At 36.4% G+C, this 18,246-nt stretch overlaps 13 protein-coding genes across 13 annotated transcripts; 10 read left to right on the forward strand and 3 right to left on the reverse strand.

Moving 5' to 3' along the window:
* Positions 1 to 565: 565 nt before the first annotated feature.
* On the forward strand, positions 566 to 1,708 carry OCT59_013425 (uncharacterized protein; the record flags this gene model as incomplete). Its single annotated transcript, XM_066141499.1, has 2 exons — positions 566 to 846; positions 913 to 1,708. 2 exons carry the CDS (start codon positions 566 to 568, stop codon positions 1,706 to 1,708), a joined length of 1,077 nt encoding a protein of 358 aa, XP_066001634.1.
* Positions 1,709 to 1,833: 125 nt separating this feature from the next.
* On the forward strand, positions 1,834 to 2,325 carry OCT59_013426 (uncharacterized protein; the record flags this gene model as incomplete). Its single annotated transcript, XM_066141500.1, has 1 exon — positions 1,834 to 2,325. The coding sequence occupies one exon, from the start codon at positions 1,834 to 1,836 to the stop codon at positions 2,323 to 2,325; it is 492 nt and encodes a 163-aa protein (XP_066001635.1).
* A 60-nt stretch (positions 2,326 to 2,385) lies between these two features.
* On the forward strand, positions 2,386 to 2,751 carry OCT59_013427 (uncharacterized protein; the record flags this gene model as incomplete). The annotated part of the gene is made up of 1 exon (XM_066141501.1): positions 2,386 to 2,751. The coding sequence occupies one exon, from the start codon at positions 2,386 to 2,388 to the stop codon at positions 2,749 to 2,751; it is 366 nt and encodes a 121-aa protein (XP_066001636.1).
* A 289-nt stretch (positions 2,752 to 3,040) lies between these two features.
* OCT59_013428 (uncharacterized protein) lies at positions 3,041 to 4,117 on the forward strand (the record flags this gene model as incomplete). Its single annotated transcript, XM_066141503.1, has 1 exon — positions 3,041 to 4,117. One exon carries the CDS (start codon positions 3,041 to 3,043, stop codon positions 4,115 to 4,117), a length of 1,077 nt encoding a protein of 358 aa, XP_066001637.1.
* An 81-nt stretch (positions 4,118 to 4,198) lies between these two features.
* OCT59_013429 (uncharacterized protein) lies at positions 4,199 to 4,825 on the reverse strand (the record flags this gene model as incomplete). The annotated part of the gene is made up of 1 exon (XM_025312175.1): positions 4,199 to 4,825. The coding sequence occupies one exon, from the start codon at positions 4,823 to 4,825 to the stop codon at positions 4,199 to 4,201; it is 627 nt and encodes a 208-aa protein (XP_025164515.1).
* Positions 4,826 to 7,644: 2,819 nt separating this feature from the next.
* Positions 7,645 to 8,349, reverse strand: OCT59_013430 (uncharacterized protein; the record flags this gene model as incomplete). Its single annotated transcript, XM_066141504.1, has 3 exons — positions 7,645 to 7,979; positions 8,053 to 8,089; positions 8,338 to 8,349. 3 exons carry the CDS (start codon positions 8,347 to 8,349, stop codon positions 7,645 to 7,647), a joined length of 384 nt encoding a protein of 127 aa, XP_066001638.1.
* A 403-nt stretch (positions 8,350 to 8,752) lies between these two features.
* OCT59_013431 (uncharacterized protein) lies at positions 8,753 to 9,019 on the forward strand (the record flags this gene model as incomplete). Its single annotated transcript, XM_066141505.1, has 1 exon — positions 8,753 to 9,019. One exon carries the CDS (start codon positions 8,753 to 8,755, stop codon positions 9,017 to 9,019), a length of 267 nt encoding a protein of 88 aa, XP_066001639.1.
* Positions 9,020 to 9,371: 352 nt separating this feature from the next.
* Positions 9,372 to 10,406, forward strand: OCT59_013432 (uncharacterized protein; the record flags this gene model as incomplete). The annotated part of the gene is made up of 1 exon (XM_066141506.1): positions 9,372 to 10,406. One exon carries the CDS (start codon positions 9,372 to 9,374, stop codon positions 10,404 to 10,406), a length of 1,035 nt encoding a protein of 344 aa, XP_066001640.1.
* Positions 10,407 to 10,514: 108 nt separating this feature from the next.
* Positions 10,515 to 11,021, forward strand: OCT59_013433 (uncharacterized protein; the record flags this gene model as incomplete). The annotated part of the gene is made up of 1 exon (XM_066141507.1): positions 10,515 to 11,021. One exon carries the CDS (start codon positions 10,515 to 10,517, stop codon positions 11,019 to 11,021), a length of 507 nt encoding a protein of 168 aa, XP_066001641.1.
* Positions 11,022 to 11,630: 609 nt separating this feature from the next.
* Positions 11,631 to 12,238, reverse strand: OCT59_013434 (uncharacterized protein; the record flags this gene model as incomplete). Its single annotated transcript, XM_066141508.1, has 5 exons — positions 11,631 to 11,651; positions 11,731 to 11,756; positions 11,858 to 11,942; positions 12,025 to 12,109; positions 12,207 to 12,238. The coding sequence occupies 5 exons, from the start codon at positions 12,236 to 12,238 to the stop codon at positions 11,631 to 11,633; spliced, it is 249 nt and encodes an 82-aa protein (XP_066001642.1).
* Positions 12,239 to 12,328: 90 nt separating this feature from the next.
* OCT59_013435 (uncharacterized protein) lies at positions 12,329 to 14,418 on the forward strand (the record flags this gene model as incomplete). Its single annotated transcript, XM_066141509.1, has 10 exons — positions 12,329 to 12,341; positions 12,423 to 12,444; positions 12,958 to 13,096; positions 13,331 to 13,357; positions 13,435 to 13,509; positions 13,578 to 13,682; positions 13,751 to 13,768; positions 13,849 to 13,965; positions 14,071 to 14,136; positions 14,200 to 14,418. 10 exons carry the CDS (start codon positions 12,329 to 12,331, stop codon positions 14,416 to 14,418), a joined length of 801 nt encoding a protein of 266 aa, XP_066001643.1.
* A 47-nt stretch (positions 14,419 to 14,465) lies between these two features.
* OCT59_013436 (uncharacterized protein) lies at positions 14,466 to 15,720 on the forward strand (the record flags this gene model as incomplete). The annotated part of the gene is made up of 6 exons (XM_066141510.1): positions 14,466 to 14,479; positions 14,542 to 14,824; positions 14,922 to 14,937; positions 15,015 to 15,030; positions 15,117 to 15,462; positions 15,517 to 15,720. 6 exons carry the CDS (start codon positions 14,466 to 14,468, stop codon positions 15,718 to 15,720), a joined length of 879 nt encoding a protein of 292 aa, XP_066001644.1.
* Positions 15,721 to 16,490: 770 nt separating this feature from the next.
* Positions 16,491 to 17,660, forward strand: OCT59_013437 (uncharacterized protein; the record flags this gene model as incomplete). Its single annotated transcript, XM_066141511.1, has 2 exons — positions 16,491 to 16,834; positions 16,925 to 17,660. 2 exons carry the CDS (start codon positions 16,491 to 16,493, stop codon positions 17,658 to 17,660), a joined length of 1,080 nt encoding a protein of 359 aa, XP_066001645.1.
* Between the last annotated feature and the right edge of the window lie 586 nt (positions 17,661 to 18,246).

Genomic DNA, 18,246 nt, shown 5'->3' on the forward strand with positions numbered 1-18,246 from the left:
TATGAATGTAAACGATATATTTTATATGTCTAGGAGAGAAAGGCTAATAAGTGAAGAAATATATCTCCGCAACTTCGAGAATGCAGGTAAGCTCCGGACATATGTTTATGACGATGAGGAGTGGCAAAAGGGTATTAGCATACTTCAAAAGAACGGTCACCTATGGTAGGTTTGATATCGACAAGAAATGACAAAAAATATAAGCATACTCAGCGCAAGCGCGGAGAATGGTATGCTTTGGTAAAGAGCGAATAAGAGTGGGTTATGAAATATTAGTAGGGATGGGACTTTCGTTCTTTACAATTAGGCGATATAAAATCCCAAATTATTATTATTTTTTTCGCATATCCTATCTACCCGCAATTTTCAAATATATATATAAAAGATATTCTGGCCGGAGCTTGTGACCTCATAGAGAGCCCGCAATAAGTTATAATATTCTTTTTGCCCAGCGACCATGGATGTCAGAATAATTATTTATTTTTTCGAATTGAACTTTCTCCGCATAGTATATACCAAACAACCTAGGTATAACCAAATATCCTACATATTACCAAATAATAACATGGCTGGCATCGCTACTAGATATGTAACAGAAAACGAGCTCAATAACGAGATGAGTATCGAAGAGCTCAGTCGACACACACTGACGTTAGACATCCTTTTGACGGATAAAACTAAGAGGGATCAGGCACGACGTCGTTTCAAGAAAGGATACAACTTTAGCGAAAAACAGGTATTTGCATTAATTCCTAAGCAGACGGCTGGTCAGAAAAAAGAAGGAGCCGTTTCCAATACTCCTGATACCACTCAGGAAATAGAACCAGAAGAGGGGACAGTGAATGTGTGTCAAATTTCACCGAAAGAGACTATTAGAGATTTGGCCGAACGTATTATCTGAGATAATATTAGCGAAAAAGAGGTAGAAGTTATAGCCAAGGCCTTATCTGGAACGGCCTCTAATGCCAGCGCTGGCCTATCACGCCTCACTAGACTTCGAAGAGAACTGAAAGCCCTCGGAGCCTCAAAAAAAATTATCTCGGCTACATTTATTCCAGACATAACTTGTTCGGCTAATAAAATTCAAAAGGAGAATAGATTGTTACGTGAGAATGAAGGGATCTATTATCCAGACCACTTCTCATTAGAATCGGTTAAGGAAAGACTGGATTCATATGTTGTGTCAAATATACCCGATAAACAAGCCCTAGCCGATGTAATGATAATGCTTTGTATTCGCCCTGGCGAAATTAAAGACTTGCACATATTCAATGGAAATGTAACTGGGTATGGGAAAAATCGAGATCAACAAGACATTTCTCGAGTATTTAGATCACTAGAGAAGAATGAGGAACGGGCGAAGCAATTGCTTATATGGATTCAGAAAGCAATTTCTTCCGGACAGTTACGAGACCCAGGAAAGCCAGGCGTATTATGGTTCAATACATTCCTAAAAAAAGATGAATTTCTCCCTGAAATAGGTAAACCGCTACTCCCTAGTTCTTTGCGCAAATTAGGGGCGGTATTTGCAGTTGTATCGCATGGTTCAAAGAATTTATCAGAGGCTATGACTATCGCTAGTGAAGCACTTCGCCACAGTGCAGACAACCATGCTCCCCCTGCAAAAAACTATACTATAGTCAATTACAGGCCCCGTGGGGTACCTTATGATCAGGCAAAAGCATTCGAGTTCTTTGACGAAAACTAATCACATACTGTAAACGGGTTAGATGATTAGGATCGGGAGAGCGTTACCTCCGGTAACCCTGGTATCATTTATTAATTTTATTTTTTCGCCCAGGCAATATATAGCATATATAAAGTATCGTAAAAATGGTAACCGATCAAAATCATTCATCCGACGTATCCAGCGAGCAGGAAGTAATCAGATATACAGAGAAATTAGCCCAGTCATTAGGACTGGATGAGCAGAATACAAGAGCATATAAAGCACTCTCTGGACAGATTTGGGCATTAGAAAAAAAACTGGAAGATTATCATATCAAATATGTAAAGCTTAAAAGGAAGGTCAATTTATTGGAAGATGAATTGGAAGATGGATTGGATGATCTGGGCGAATGTGTAGATAGGGGAGCTGTGGTCGACTTAATACATGAAATAGTTCTCTCGCTAATTAGTAAAAAAGGGCTGAAAGGCGATGTGCATAAAAATTCCTACTATTCGTCTGAGTCTTCCAAAGATTCCGATTCGGTTGAGATAATTGAGGTAAGAGAAAAAAAGGCTGTCCCTCATGCTTTAGCGCCTTTGGCTAAGCAACGAAGAAGGGCGCGATCAAAGAAAGTTAAGACCCTTCGATCAGGATGAAAGCTTTCCAATATTGTATTTCACTTTTTTTTGATCGAAAGATATTCTAACCGTATATAAATGTATACAGTTAATTTGCTAGAACAACTTCCGCCTGAACTAATACCATCCATTTCAAAGTACCTCCCAGAACGGAATCTAAAAAATGCCCGCAATATAAATAATATATGGGAAAGAGAGGTTAATCTTGAATGGTCCAAAAGAATGAATTTTTTATTTGGGAGAATAGTTCAAGGCAATTATACAGTAAAGGAATATTATTCGAAACTGAAAGAGTGTAATTTAAGCAAAGACTATCCAGAATGGCTTCTTAAAAATCTATTCTTCAGAGAATTATCACCTGAAGATATATTAAAAGTTCGTTTGGATGGGTTACAAGCACTTGCGTTAGATGACATAGTGGAAAGGCTTAGTCCGGAGCAGTAATTGTGTAATTTTATTTTTTCGTTTAAAGATACAGCATATATTATTTATGGTCCATACAAGCATTTTTAATATATAGGAATTACTAGAGCAGATTTTACATTTCTTATTGATAGATAAATCTCTATACTCTGCTCTATTTGTTTGCCGGTCATGGTACAGATGTGCCGTTCCTAGCTTATGGAAATATATCAAACTAAAGGGGAATGACCTGAAATGTTACCATTATTTTCCAGATGATTATACTTATCAAGAGAGAGACCGTACTCGTTTGGAAAGATTTGTAAAAATAATGTGCGAAAAGCATAAGCCAGCTTATGTCTCGAATGTAACCCATCTAGAAATTACTTATTACCATTCGCTTTCGGATAGAAAAATAAAAAATATTGTGGATACATTTCCGAATATAATTCATTTAAATTTCAAAGAAAGTATAGGTTTTGGTAATAGATCACTATTTATAATAGCGGAATCATATCTTAATTTAAGATATCTCAATTTGTGGGATGCTGAAGCGATAACCGATAAAGGCTTATGTGCGATCGTACGATCATGCCGTAACTTAGAACATCTAAATATTTCTTACTGCAGGAATATTACCAATGAATCTTTGTTTGTAATTGCAGATAATTGTCATGATTTACAAGAGTTCCATTTTGCCGAAGCACGTCGGATCACAGATAAATCTATATGTTGCATCTTAAACTCATGCCCAAATTTACGTAAATTTGATATTGCATATAGCAAGGGGAAAATCAAAAATGCTAGTACTTTAATGCAGAGATGTCTCAATATAGAGTATCTTGACTTTGCTGGTGTTATGGCTTTCTATGATGATGCATTAATTGTAGCTATCATTAGAGCATCTCCGAATTTAAGACACTTAGAGATTGGTGGTAATGATATTGGTGATGAGGTTACTGAGGCGCTAGCCCATACTTGTCAAAAATTAGAATATCTCGATTTAAGTAGTTGTACATTTATTAGTGAATTATCAATCTGCAATGTTATTCGCTCCTGCCCGAAGATTCAGCATCTCAGCCTTGAATGTTGCAATATTACCAGTACCACTATCAAAGAAATTGCTCGTTCACGTCCCAATTTAAAATTTCTTGATTTGGAGGGGTGTAGAAATATCAGCAAAGAAGCCATGGACCAGCTAAATCCAAATATTCATATCGAAAATTTTGATGAAGATTACTGTTCTGATTCGGAATCTTCTAGCTCCGAAACTGAATCAGAGGATGAAGTTGCCTATAATAATGATGTACCTCCTCCGATAATTACGGGCACGGCAGAAACTCCGAATGATTTTATTACTGCATTTAATGATTATCTTAGACAGGTTGGTGGTACTCTGCCGATCTAACTAGTCTGAAGCAATGATCATTAATTAGATTTTTGCTAGGCCACATGCATGTACAATGCTTCTGTACGACAAAAATATAGATTATCTAACCTGTTCTAGACATGGACATTGGTCTGTGCCAGCCAAATTTTTTACAAAAATTTTGTGCAATTGTTGAGGAGTAACCTTCGGAAATAATGGTAGTCCCTTTCCAGTAAACAGAATTTTCTTTACCCCCATTTCACCATATTTCGGTAATATCACGCCTGGATCATCTTCTAAGGGACCGTGAAATTCCTTAAGCTTTCGGAGTTGTGCTCTTACATTCTCATTGACTTCTTCTGCCCTTGCTTGATTAGAATAACCAATAATATTGAGTTCATCCTGAATTGCTATTATATCCTCTTCCAAATACATAAGCAAATTTAATATTTCACTAAATGAAACATCTGCAGAAGCTTTATTGCTTCGATATTCTACTTCTAGAACAGGATTGACATCTATACCAAGTTTCTCCTGTATCGGTATTAAATCCCCTACCAATTCTAACAACAATTTGTATGAATCAGCAAGTGTTTTCCCCATAAGCTCGGAATCTGGAGGCACTACTAATTCATTTGCATTGCCAGGGCCAATACCGAGTTTCTTCTGAATAGCTATTATATCCTTCTTCTTATATAAAAACAGTCCATAAAACTGAGCAAGCGTTTCGGGATTATTATTTGCCATGATTGCTATAATAAAGTAATATATTTAATGCGGAAAATTTAGCGAAGCGCCTTAAGGGCCAAGTCCGGAATACTGATCATCAACCCGGATCACTTCGTTCGAAAGAAGATTTTGCTAAGCCATAGATTTCTATGCAATGATGTAATGGCCGATCACACGGTCAGTCTGTGAAACATTATTTTTTTTTGCATATATATTCGAAAAAGAAAACATACTAACCAGTACCTATATTTTTTCCCCAAACAAATGTGAGAAAATGTAAGGGAGGTCTAGTTGCCTACCGTAAAAGTAAATACTGACGGCAAAAGCATATGTTATGAAAGGCTGAGGACTTTGGAATTTCGAGATCGCCAGGCGTAAAACCAACTATGTCTTTCCGGTAGATCTACATGTGAAAAGGTAAGAGGATTCCGTTTACATGTGCTTTCATAGAGCTCTTGGCATCATACGACAATGCTAATCACTATTCTTATCTCCTTAACTTCGGCTTGGCGCTCTTTTTTCCCAGCAAGATATAAAGCATGTAGAGGTATGTGGAAGTTCAGCCAACTTTCCGCAAAAAACTTTCCCGTAAAATAACGCAAAATAAGGTATGTATATGCTAGAAGTTATGTATGTATGGGAGCGAGTTTTCTCACTATGGACCTTGTATTTAGGAAAGCAAGATGTCCGATAAGACCAAGGAATCTGATAAGACCAAGACTCCTGACAAGCTTGACAAGTTTCTCGCTGGTGGGGATATTACTCTCAACTGTCTCATTTCTGACGAGGGAGTGAACGATATTTTCGAAGTAACGATATCTAACGCTAACAACAATAGAGTCTCTTCTCTTGCGGAGGCAATCAGAACCCGTCGTCTAGATCGATTTCAAGATATAGATTCGACCAATTTGGCTTTATATAGGGTCGCATTTATAGCTGATAGTGTCATAATCAACAGCTTAAGAAACATCAGTGAATTTGAAGTAGAAGGTGCAATAAGAATGGAACCGCAAGACACCATTTTTACTCATTTTCCTATACAACCCCAACGTATCTTTGGTGGTGAAAAGGGAATTAATGTTATCGTGTACCCTCCCGCTGAAAGGGTGCCGGAGGTACTAAGCAAAGATAATTAGATTTTTTTATCTATATTACATTATCATGTAATAGCGATACAGTCGCAATTTTTATGTATTGTAGGCCAGCTTGGTCCCTTTAGGGCCCTTCCGCCAATATTTTTTATTTCATAAATAAAGTATTATTTTATCAAACGTATATGAGAAAGGGTCACGTGTAATGATGCAATGCCTGTGCTACATAAAAACCTATATTAATGGCCAGTATTCTCTTTCCCATCCCAGAAATAAAATTTTATCTCACTCCGGAAAGTAACACTATTTTTTTGTCCGAGCCAAATATCCCTATAAAAACGTAACACTATGTCTGAAACTAGTACACCTTATACTCCAGCTTCCACCTCCACTACTGTTGCTGGAAATGAGACGGTCTCGCTGGCTGACGAAATTAAAAAATATGACACGGCCAAGCTTATAGAATATTTGCGGGAACAGAACCTAAACCTTGTGAAGGATGACTTTGATATAATCGAAAATGAGAGAGTGGGTGGGCAAGACTTCTTCGACTTGACTCAGGAAGAGCTTCGAGCGACATGGAATGAAATTGGGGCCAGCTAAGAGACTCGTGAAGTTCGCTAAGGAGTGTAAAGATAAAAAGTTGAGGTCGTTCTCCTCGTACAAGACTAAGAAAGAGTTGGGTGAGGTGCTGGAGAAATATGGGATTGTTAGCGGGGATATAACTCGCATTCCACAGTTCATACCACGTAAGTAATATCAGATTAAAGGAGTTCTTTTTTTTTATATATTTCGAGCTCACATATCATAATATAGCCATCCACACTATCAACGAAAGCGCCCCCGAATTTAAGCTATGTATTGACGACATCCTTCGTAGAATAAAAAATATGGGTCCAGTTGTAGATAGTAACGAAGCTATGCGGTGCGAAAGATATTTCAACGATCTTACATACGGCTGTAAGTATTCTCGGCGACTTGGTAATCACACCTCAGGCAAATATAATTGGTGAAGAAAACACAGGCCGTGTCGACTATGCCATCAAAAAAATTATCAGCGAGATGCTGGAGGAAATAATTTGCATAACCGAAGGCAAACAGAATCAAGCAACTATAGGTATCTGCCAAAACTTACTACAATGCCGAAGTGCTTGCGATGTAAGTATAACAGATTCTACTAGCTCGCTCGCTATAGGATGATCATGGGCTATTGCTAACTTACTTCTCTATTTCCCTCAGATGAATATAAATATGAACAAGAAAAAAAGAAAGGTGGATGATGCATTCGATCCCGACTACGACTACGTCTATGGTATAGTCAGTACTGGAACTGACTGGTACTTCATTCTTCACAGCACCGAGGGCATCTATAGTACGAGCAGGACCGAGTATCGAATTTCACTTACAGAAAGAAGACGCTCTCAAAGATGATACAGAATTGCGTAAGAATGTGAAGAGGGTTTTAGAAGTGATCGTAGGATTATTAAAGGATAGAGCAGTAGGTAGTGAGGAACCCGCAACTAAGAAGCGCCGTGTAGAAGAGATAATCAAGAAAAAATAATTGTATAGGACACTAGCATAGACGTCATGTATCCCGGGCTACGTCCCGAAACTTTGTATTTATTTTTCGCATGTAATAATAAAAAAAAATTGAATTTTGCAGGAATATATGATAAGCGAAAAATATTTAGTCATGGAACTGCCATTCCAGGACTATAAACAATTTATTTATATCATAATCACGCCTTAGCAAAATGCTCGCGCTAGAGCCAATATATGTTCTGGCCCTAAAACACTAGTCTTGGTAAATGCATCATATAATGCACCCGGTCTATGCTTCGAAGGAGTTAAATTTGAATGATGGAGGAATTTCATAAGCACGTCGTTCCTCCAAGTTTTTATCTCTTCTTGCTCCCAAGTTATTCCTATTAACGTAGTCAAGTTATCAATGGAATAGTTCATTTGGATTAGATTCTGGAGCGAAGATCGTTTATTTTTTTCTAGAGTAAATAGACTCATTCCTCCCATAACAGCAGACTCCACACTAATAATAAATTTTTCACGAATATCTGCTCTAATTGCTAAGACAGATAGAGGCGGAATTAGAGCTGGGTGGTAGAAGTCGGCTAAGGGATCCAGCTCAAATTCACCTACATATATGATTCCAATGTCTTCTAAATAATCTGAGAGTCTATCAACATATTTATAGCCTTCCCGAATCAACTTCTGGAATAGCTTTCTGTTTGGATCGATCCATCGGCCGGTTAAAATGTTGAGTACTGTTTTTTCCGCGTTCATAGATGATGATTTATGCTGTGGTATATGATTAATCGTTTACGATATACTTTTTCCACCACAGTTCAATTAGGATTTTCTCATTTTGAAATTCGAATTCTATAATGTGAAAGGTGCAAGAATATAATAAATGGAACGTCTTACCTGTCCCCACATTAAAAAAGATGGAAGTGTTTGTGGCCGTGTTTGCACTCGCTTGGTGGGATGCTCGCTCCACTGGAAATCAGGTGCAAATAATATGCTAAAATCTCCATGTAGAATATGCGATAAACCTACATTATCTTATACGGGCTATTGCTCCAAACATGCCAAAAAAATTTATCGTCGTCTTGAAAGGGAAAGGCAACTAGAGTCTTATCACAGCCAAAAGGGATGTATTACTCCAGAGTACTAACTGGTGCTGTCTTAAACATTTGTCCCAAACTATGTATTTATTTTTTCGCATGTAATAATAAAAAATTTCTTGGCAAAACCGTGAACAATGTTCACGATCAGCCAAAATGGCCTACATATTTTTCTGATTTTGAATACTAGCATTATAGAGCATTAAAATATTATCATGTCATCTGAACTTGATTCATTGAGACAACGCATCATTGAGCTTGAGGCCGAGAATGCTGAGGTTAAGGCCAAATATATCAAGGTTATGGATGAGAATGCAGAGGTCAAGGCTGAGAATGCAAAGTTAAGGTGCGCTTTAGAAGAACATGAAGCTAGGTTCACGAGACTAGAGCAGAGAGATAAAGAAAAGACCAACCTTATTTCCAAAATGGATGATGATATCAAGGAAATCAAACAATCATCGGCCAACGCAGCTCGTCGGTAACCCCAACAATGTTGTTCGTCTCAGGTAAACTAGAAAAGATGGCAAAACCATCAAATACATCTGATAGCACATTTAATTCTAATGTATGCAAACCTATTCGCACAGAAACTAAGTCATTGGAGGTTAAAGAGACGGATGATTTCTTGGATGAGGTACATAAGAAAAGGGTTAGTGATGAGATAAGGCAACGTAACAAAGAGAAGAAAATTCAGCGTGAGTTAACTGTCCCTTCCGACTTATCATGTGTTACAGAAACTTCTCTAAGAAATCATGATGAAAACGAAAGTAACACAAAAACCGCGAACATCGTTCTCACGATCGAAAAGATTTCATTGGAAGACTCGTGCAAAAAATGCTCGAAAGACTTAACGAGCGATGTTTCCCTGCAGAGACCCGGATTCAGGCTTACCTACTGAAATTGCACGTTTACGGCTCGATTTCACATGATTTCCAGAGGGAATTTATTAATACCGAATTTATTGATAGAGAGCATTCTAATTCTTCGCCTGTCACAGAAGAGCTTGCCCGTTTATTTCATCAAGCGAGTATAGCAAGGAAAAATTCGATCAAAGCTAAGCAGGAAGAGATTTCATCTTGGGGTCGCTACTCTGAAAGATTCGAAGATAAGGTCATAAAGCTCAGATCCGAGGATAAAAATCTTAAGGATAAGACAGCAAGGTCCCAGATTTATAATGAAATGAAACCATACCTTTCAGGCGTTTCTGATGAATATTTGCGCAAGATAACAAGCAAAGCAAGGAAGATCAATAAGCTATTTGGATATGATTACGATCCTATAACTCTGAAAAAGATTAAAGGTATAGGATGGCATATGGTTAATCGGGTTACCTATAGTGCTGACAGTATTTCCAGACTCACTAACCTTCAAATTCAATACATTATAGATCAAGTGAACTTAACTGTCACCAATAAAACCGTGAACAATGTTCACGATCAGAGTCATGTGACTTCGGAAATGATCACTAGTGACACAACTGCTCCGATCACACTGGGTCGTATAACTAGCGAAAAAATCGTAAATGCATCTCAAACCATACCAGCTGAAGTACCAGCATTCTCTCAGCCAAATGCTTCACCAGAAATGATTTCATCAGACATGTTTCAAGCAAGTGTATCATCTGCATCCCAATCTAAGCCCGATCATTCCTATTTTCGCAACAAGATATTGGATCAATATCCTAATCTATATAGAGAATGTAGTAGTGAAAATTTTGATTATTATGGGATGACTGATGAGACATCATGCGGGGACTACATCTGCCCATTATGCAAATTAGGTCATGATGATGAAGAAATAGAAGGTAGGTATAAAGCCGGATCTTACTTTATTAAATGTGAACAGCGTGAAATTGAGATAGTTGCGTAGTCTCATTGCTTCACAATAGTCTGGGAATTTTAATCTTTTTTTTTCGAATGAATAGGTCTATATGAGAAAAAAGGGATTTAAATTGTTTGCAGCCATATAAAAAGGAAAATGACTGAGTCTGTTAAAATACTAACCGCCGATTATCTGGATTGGCATGCCAAATTAACTGGGTTACCAAGTATTTTGACAGATAAGATTCGTTCCAAATTATACAAAAGATATAAAAAAGAAACTGGAAATGAGCCATGGCAATTATCAGAAGTGCATGCATCGGAAGCCGGTCTTCTCATAAATTCGAAGCCAGAAAACAAAGTATCCTATTTATCTTCTTCTGAGCAATGTGAAGAAAAAGGGCCTATCACCTTCAAAGCCAGACCCGATCCAGAATCAATTATCAAATCCGTCTTAGAGCATTTCACATACCTGAAATTCCGAAATAGCTTTAAAGGGATTGATAATTATAATTTTGCATCACCTCAGCCATGGAGCTCACCATGCCCTATCTGCGATGGAAAGCATGGGAATTATGGATTACATGGCGAATGGTATGGAACAGAATATTGTCTTACTTGCTTCACTTCAAGCAATAAATTCAAGTTCGCGATCGTAGCATAGGCCAGTCATGTGAGATCAATCATCTGAAAAAATGCATAGTACGATATCTAGATATTTTTTTTCCAAATAGGTAAGTGATGCAACATTCACGACGTACTGCAGTATGAAAGAGTGCCGGCAAAAAAAAATACTGGAGAAGAAACTTCTGGACAAGACATTATGCAGTTAAGGTGAGTTTACTTTCGGTTATATTGGGTATTTGCAAGGAAGCAACAAGCTAATAGACAATTTTTTCATTAGGATTTTGAGAATAATATTAGCATCACAGAAGGGGAAGCGGTATAATGCTTCAATTTTTTATCATTTTAAATTAGTTTGAAGTAGCATCATGTAGCAGTCTTTGATTTGTATTATGTATTTTTTTCTCGTATGATCAATAAAGCAAAGATGCAATTAATTTACAAAATTCAGATATACAATGGAGGGATTGTGGGAAGCGTGTATGCTAATATATTTTTTCAATCAATTATTGTAACGAAATCATTGATCTAGAACTTAATAAATGCGCATAGTATATACGTCACATGTATCACGGGAACAAGTAGTTGCGCAAAATAATTTATTCTCAAACTTTCTCGCATATTCTCAAAATTCTTACGTATATTATTATTAAAAAGGGGCCTTGATGATCTTTACATATGGATAGTGTTAAATTAAGGAGAGGAGGTTGATCAGATTTTCGTGATGCGATCATATTAACATAATTTACCCCAAAAGCGTATTCCAGAATCGATCCTGGAAATTATATAAAAAGGTGAAGTCTTAGTTAGTGAACTTTTTTATCCGCCTTGTGCAAGTAAAACAAAAAAATAACAAACGAAACTAATCAAATTTACCGTTATATTCATCATTAATATCCACAATCAACCAAACGAGTATATTCCGCAAAATAATAATAAGGTGGGTTTGATTATTGATTGGCTAGATTCCGGAAGAACGTCATCACGATATTAATCGATTTTCCCACCTATATAGATGCTCAAAAATAAAACGGACATATTACCTTTCTTGATCCTTTTAATATTCGTTGAGAAAATCGGGATCGCTGATACGCGTCTAACCAAATTGCTGTGGCTGATTCTCGAAGTCTGGCGCAGTATATCGAATAAAATTTTAATCATAAAAATAATTCCCCGTGATGGGGGTAATATCAGCATCATCAGCGCAGTAAAATTGTGGCTTTGCCTGATTCTCATCACATGTCTTATATCAAACATCTGGCGCAATAAATCAAGCAACAATCTTTCGATCCAAAAAACATTAAGCAATAATTTTCTCAAATATTGGCGGAGTGGAATGCTACAAAAATGAAATATCATGGTAAGGATGAAATGAAGTATAACGTTTATTTTTTATCAAAAATTATGGGCATATACTTATTTCTATTCTCCGATTCTATAGGTTCGAAATTAATATATCATGGGTACGGAACTTAATCTTTTACATAGTCTGTGTGGGTAGGAGTGATATGTATAAGCGTAGATATGGGTGGGATTATTTATTTCGAAAATATAGTGTAATAAAGGAGTATGGAGCTGAGAATCTTGTAGTTAGTAGTAGATATAGAAACAAATTTATCTGTAGAAATTATTCTGAGAGCAAAGAAATAATGTGGTGCTGGGACTCGCATTAAATGGCCTAGGATCCGCGTACTCCCTCCCTCTTTGATAGCATCATACATTTCATTCGCTATGTATCTGAAAAATAATTAAAATTTCGTCCACTTCGGGCATTTGGCATAAAAAAAAATTAATTCGATCATCGTTATAAATGAGAGCATGCAGTAGAGGCGTATTAGAAAGTTCTAGCATATTTCAATCATGTGGCCCCAATATCACAAATCGATTACGCGATTACGCAGTTAATTTTTTTTTTTCCGCATTATGTCTAAGTTTGACAAATACTTCGACGATTTGACTTCCTGCTCGCTAATTAGCTTCTTGGAGCACAAACTTCCGACGAACAAAAAGAAAGCCTACAGCCTATACAAAGGAACACTTAGTTCTATTGCCAAAGACGTTGATACAGAGCAAGATCGAAGAGTGACTGCACGCGCTTGCATGGATGCTTTTAAGGTTTTATTTCTTTCATACTGTTTTCTTTGTTACGTAAACGCGTCGTGTACCATCGTCCTATCCCATCCTCCTCCAATCGACCTTTCGTGTCGTGAGGGACATTTGTTTGACCTCTGTGTCAAACCCATGTCGTGAGGAAACATTTGTTTGACCTCCGTGTCAATGGGAGAATATGCCTCTGTGCTGGTATGGATTCTACACTACCTCCGCCGAACCTCAGTGTTTTGGAGTTAGGGCCTCTGTGCCGTGTGTGTCCCTTTGGTACATATTTGTGTCCAATAATTAAAAATACTCCCCTTCAAGCGTTCCAAACCATAAAAAATCTTACCTTAAAACAGGATCAAAGCAAGTCGGAGGTGGTGAAACAATATTGGACAAAGAGAGAACTGGAGAATAAGATTGATATCGAAGAGGTTGGTATGTTAATTCTCGAAACCTTTACTACATCTTGATTTGCATACTGAATGGTCTATTTTTTTAGAACTTACACATTCTGGACGCAACAAAAGACGTGCGAGTTCAAGGCCGTTTTCTACGAAAAATAATCACAAAAAAGCTCGAAAAAAGGAGTGGCTTTGAAGACAATGTGAGTCCGGTTAAAAACACGGTCATTAAGTTAGTTACATCTTATAATTGGTTTACGATTTTCTTTAGGAAGAGGATCCCGGGAAGGTGCTTAGGAAAAGAAACCGACCATTTATTGACATTCTTTTTTTATATCATTTCATAATACTGACCTTGTATTTCTGTAGGATTTGAGTGACAAAGTCGACAGCTTTTTTAAAAGTCCAGCCGAAGAAAAATCGTCTAATCTGTTTTTAAAGAAACTGCAAAAATCGAAAGATGAAACGGACAATGAGGAGGGTAAGGTATGGTACTCACATAAAATGAATTGTTCGGTTATCGCCATTCATAACAGGTAAATTAATTAATTCGGGGATATATATTCTTTATCTCGCTTTCACTCTTTGTAGATTAATCACCGGGCAGAGAAGCATAAGCGGGATAAGTCTTCTCGTTGCTCCGATTGTGACATGGAGGTAAATACATTTAAAATCGGATCTTACAATGGATAAATAAGATTTACCTTCTTTATTCTTTAGATCAATATCTATGAACTAATGAGATATTGTCCTTATTGTGGAAGTAAGATTATGTCATTTGAAGTTGAATCAGATCTTGAAGCGCTTGATGATGAACAGTCAGATGAGGAAAGCGTTGCGGATGATGTAGACGAAGATGAGGATACTCCCCCAAAGTTGACAAGGTGGCTTTCCGGATGGCCTATGGTGCTATCCCAAATACTTCGAAGTTGCGGTTGAGTACGGGTAAGATTGTGGAAGACGTTCTCTTTAAATTTGCAAAAGACATGGACTATGAGCAGTAAGTTTCTCGAAAATTAAATTCTTTTTATCTTATCATTCATGATACTGACATATTATTAGCCATGCTCATTCATATATTGTTGATTTTGATGATGAGAATGTCAAAGCATTGTTTACCGATGAGGAATGGAAAGAATTAACTGAAGATCGAATTGGGGTTCCATCTGTTCCAAGCGATATTGTAAAAGAGATGGCAAGATATGGAAAAAAAACGGTAGAAGAACTACGTATAACCGTTATGACGACGTATCTTAAAGATAAAGAACGATATGATATTTGTAAACATTTTAATCAAGAATGGGTCCAGATGACTATGCGAACACTCTGTAATTTGTACGAAAATGTAGATTCCCCGCTGATAAGGAGCCAATACGAAGATTGGTACACAATTGCGCTTTTCGGAACATGTATTGATTTTTGCATGAGGGACATACAATTAGGAACTGACATTAAGAGGTTTTAACCGGATTTTTACTAGCATAAATGATTCAACTTTGTATTTCTTTTAACAGCTTATTTCTCATTTTTTGTAGAACAGATGCACCATCGGTGAGTAGTGCAAACAGAAAAAATCGTGGTCGGCAAGCAAACACAAGAAAACTTATCGGCCGTAAAATTGATGGGATCATTTATAGCGTTGACAGAAAGCTTGAAATCGGGGCTATCGAAGCTGCAAGATCTTTCTTGGGTGTTTCTGACCGAAAATACCTTCTCGAGGCATTCAAAATGCCCAAAACTCTTCGAGATATGTATACTGATCTAATGATTGCCGCAAATTATGAACAACAAAAAGCAGACAAACTTCAGGTCGTCGGAATCATACATCTTGGGACGTGGATCCAATTTGTTAGATTGTGGCGTGCTGGTGGTTCTATTTGTATTTTCCGTAAAGACCCTAGATCTTTCAATGTGGATAGCAAGTTCTCGAAAGAAGCAGTAAAATCATTTCTAAAACTTTTAGTAGCAATATATCAACACAAGGTAAGGAAAGCTTATTGCTGTAATTATGATTTCGTTCTCTAATCATTTTCACAGTTGATTATTAAGGACAACCTACAAGTCTTGGATATCCGGAATAACAATGATAATGAATCACAAGATGACTTGGAAAATGAATTAATGGAAGCTAGCCAAATTTCTGCACCTATATCTACAGTTGAATTTTTTGCCGATAACACCAAGACCCCAAGGAAGTCAAAGAAAAAAAAGCCGGTTAAAAAGAGAAGACTGAACAATTAAATTATATTTTACGATGAATCAATGTTGCGGTTTTGTTTCTGCTATTTTTTAATTGGACAATTTTTTATTACAAAATCAAATGGCAATCATGTTAACACATAGTCATAATGTATTTTATACTGCGCATACCAATAAAATTTATCCTTCCTGAAAATAATTTAGCCATCGGATCTAATTTAACAAAATCATGACATCAGGAAAATCATCCAATCTACATGCATGTGAATATAGCGTTGACTCAAGAAGTTCATATTCAAGAAACTCCAGTTCAAGAAATACAAGATCTCATAATGCAAAAGATTCAAAGTCAAAAAAGTTCTAAATTAAAAAAAATCTCATACTAGAAATAAAAAAACAAAACCATTATTCACGGTTAATAATAATAATATTGTTTGGCTATAATGGTAGCTTAGTTACTGCGCAAAATCTGATTAGTCGATCATCTCGTGATTTGAGTTGCGGGAAGGTTGCGAGGAAGTGCCGGCAACGATGATCATGATGTCGTTCTAGATCCAAACCGCATGTAAATATAAAATTAGCTTAGCCGAGATATGACCCTATATAAATCCCGAAATGTTTGTAATCGAATAAAAAAATGAATTTTGGATTTAGCAGTATGTAGTCTCCCAAATCGGCTACATATCAATTAACCGCTAATCAGTAAATCCGTATAAATTTGAATGGCGATATTATTTAGTATAAGTTGCTAAAGAATTGCTAAAAAGCGCTATAAATCACTAAATCACTATAAACTACTTATTATCGTAAAAATGGTTAGGACTGACTACCGATATGGTTTAAATCCTATAGTAGTGAAAGCATTAACTCATCTGCATTACAGATATAGTAATGAAACGCCAAAAATGTGGTGCTCCCGTATTCGTGTTTCGTTTAAGAAACTCCTTGAATATAACCCTAAATTCTTCTCCAAGAATGAATTTATTCACATGACTGAAAGAGAATATAAATATGGGAAATTCGGACCTGGAAGACGTACATTTCATATTTATTGCACTGCATGTGATTCCTTAGTATTTATCTGTGATAATACTGAGAAATGCGCAAATAAGCATCTGAATGAATGCATTGCTAAAATAGAGGAAAGGCGTATCGCGTATGTTAGATCTGTATTATGGAAACGAAAAAGTAAAAAATGGCTTAGTGATAATGAAATTAATGAAATTTATGATAATATTTATTTTAGATACAGAAAAAGCTCTGAATGTTATTGTCGTACTTCAAAAGAAATTAGGAAAAAGACTGCATATCATATATTTAATAATGCAAAAATTATCCAACGGGCTTGGAGAGCTTTCAAGTTGAGACCTGAAACTTGGGCAAAACGAGTTTGGAATATGGTGAGAAACGATAATACTCCTGACGAGAAGAAGTATTTAGGTATAACTCCTCGTGATATAAGAATTCCTGATGATCAATATGTAGACTATTTTGGTCAAAGAATTCTAGCCAGAGATGTACCTGCACATCATCAGAATGAACCTCGTTTGCGTAGTTTGTATTATCATTATACTCCACATGACTGGGCAGAAAAGAAGAAATACCAGTTATATGTTCGACTAACTACTGTAGCATATATAGTTACTTTTATAAAATCGTATCAGCAAAATTATAGATTCGTTGGTTATAGTGATTGGACTATTATGCTAAAATATCTAGCAAATCCTGGACATTACCATACTACTAAAGACTATTATAACAATATTGTTACAAACTTTGTTAAAATTTCAGAATATGCACGATATAAATGTAAAAAGGAAGGCAAACTATATCCATGTAATTCACTAGAAATTGACATGTTCAAATCTTCCTATATTACTACTTTCGACAGAGGGTTAACTATTATAGATTTCTCAGATTTTAACAATAACTATGACTATGTGCAACAAATTCTCTGGACTATAGATTCTTTATTAAAATAATATGATAGCTATATAATTTGTATACATGATCGCCTAGTAAAATTGGTCGACACTATGTATCGTATCACCTGCTGAATTTTCCAGATCAGTCCTTGACCCAGATCCTGAATATTGTCTTAATAAAATAATAATATATTGTCCAGCCCGAAGCGCCTTCGGTCATAGGTGTACTATTATTATTTGAATTATAATAAAACTGGCCCTGGTGATTTATTTCACAAATATACCTCCATGTACTAATCTGATAGAATAAAGTGGTCTATTTTTTTTGAAATTTCATGGAATTCCATTTTTTTGCGTCATGTATAAATATATAATGGCATTTAACCAAGCATATTCTGAATTGCTAGCTAAGTTACCAGCTTCCATAATAAATGAGGCATGGATTCGTCTCACATCACGGAAGCGTAACCCATTATCTGAGAAAGAGGCCAGTGAAATTAATCCAATTGTAGAGTCGTTTTTAAAACATGAAGCTATTAGATATCAGAAAAGATTAATGCGCCAGAGACGAACCCAAAGTTGGCCAGAGTGCCCAACATTATTACCATTCAAAGAAATATCAACTATATACGTTGCAGATAAT

This window comes from Rhizophagus irregularis, chromosome 21, assembly GCF_026210795.1.
Source record: "Rhizophagus irregularis chromosome 21, complete sequence".
Lineage (NCBI taxonomy): Eukaryota > Fungi > Glomeromycota > Glomeromycetes > Glomerales > Glomeraceae > Rhizophagus > Rhizophagus irregularis.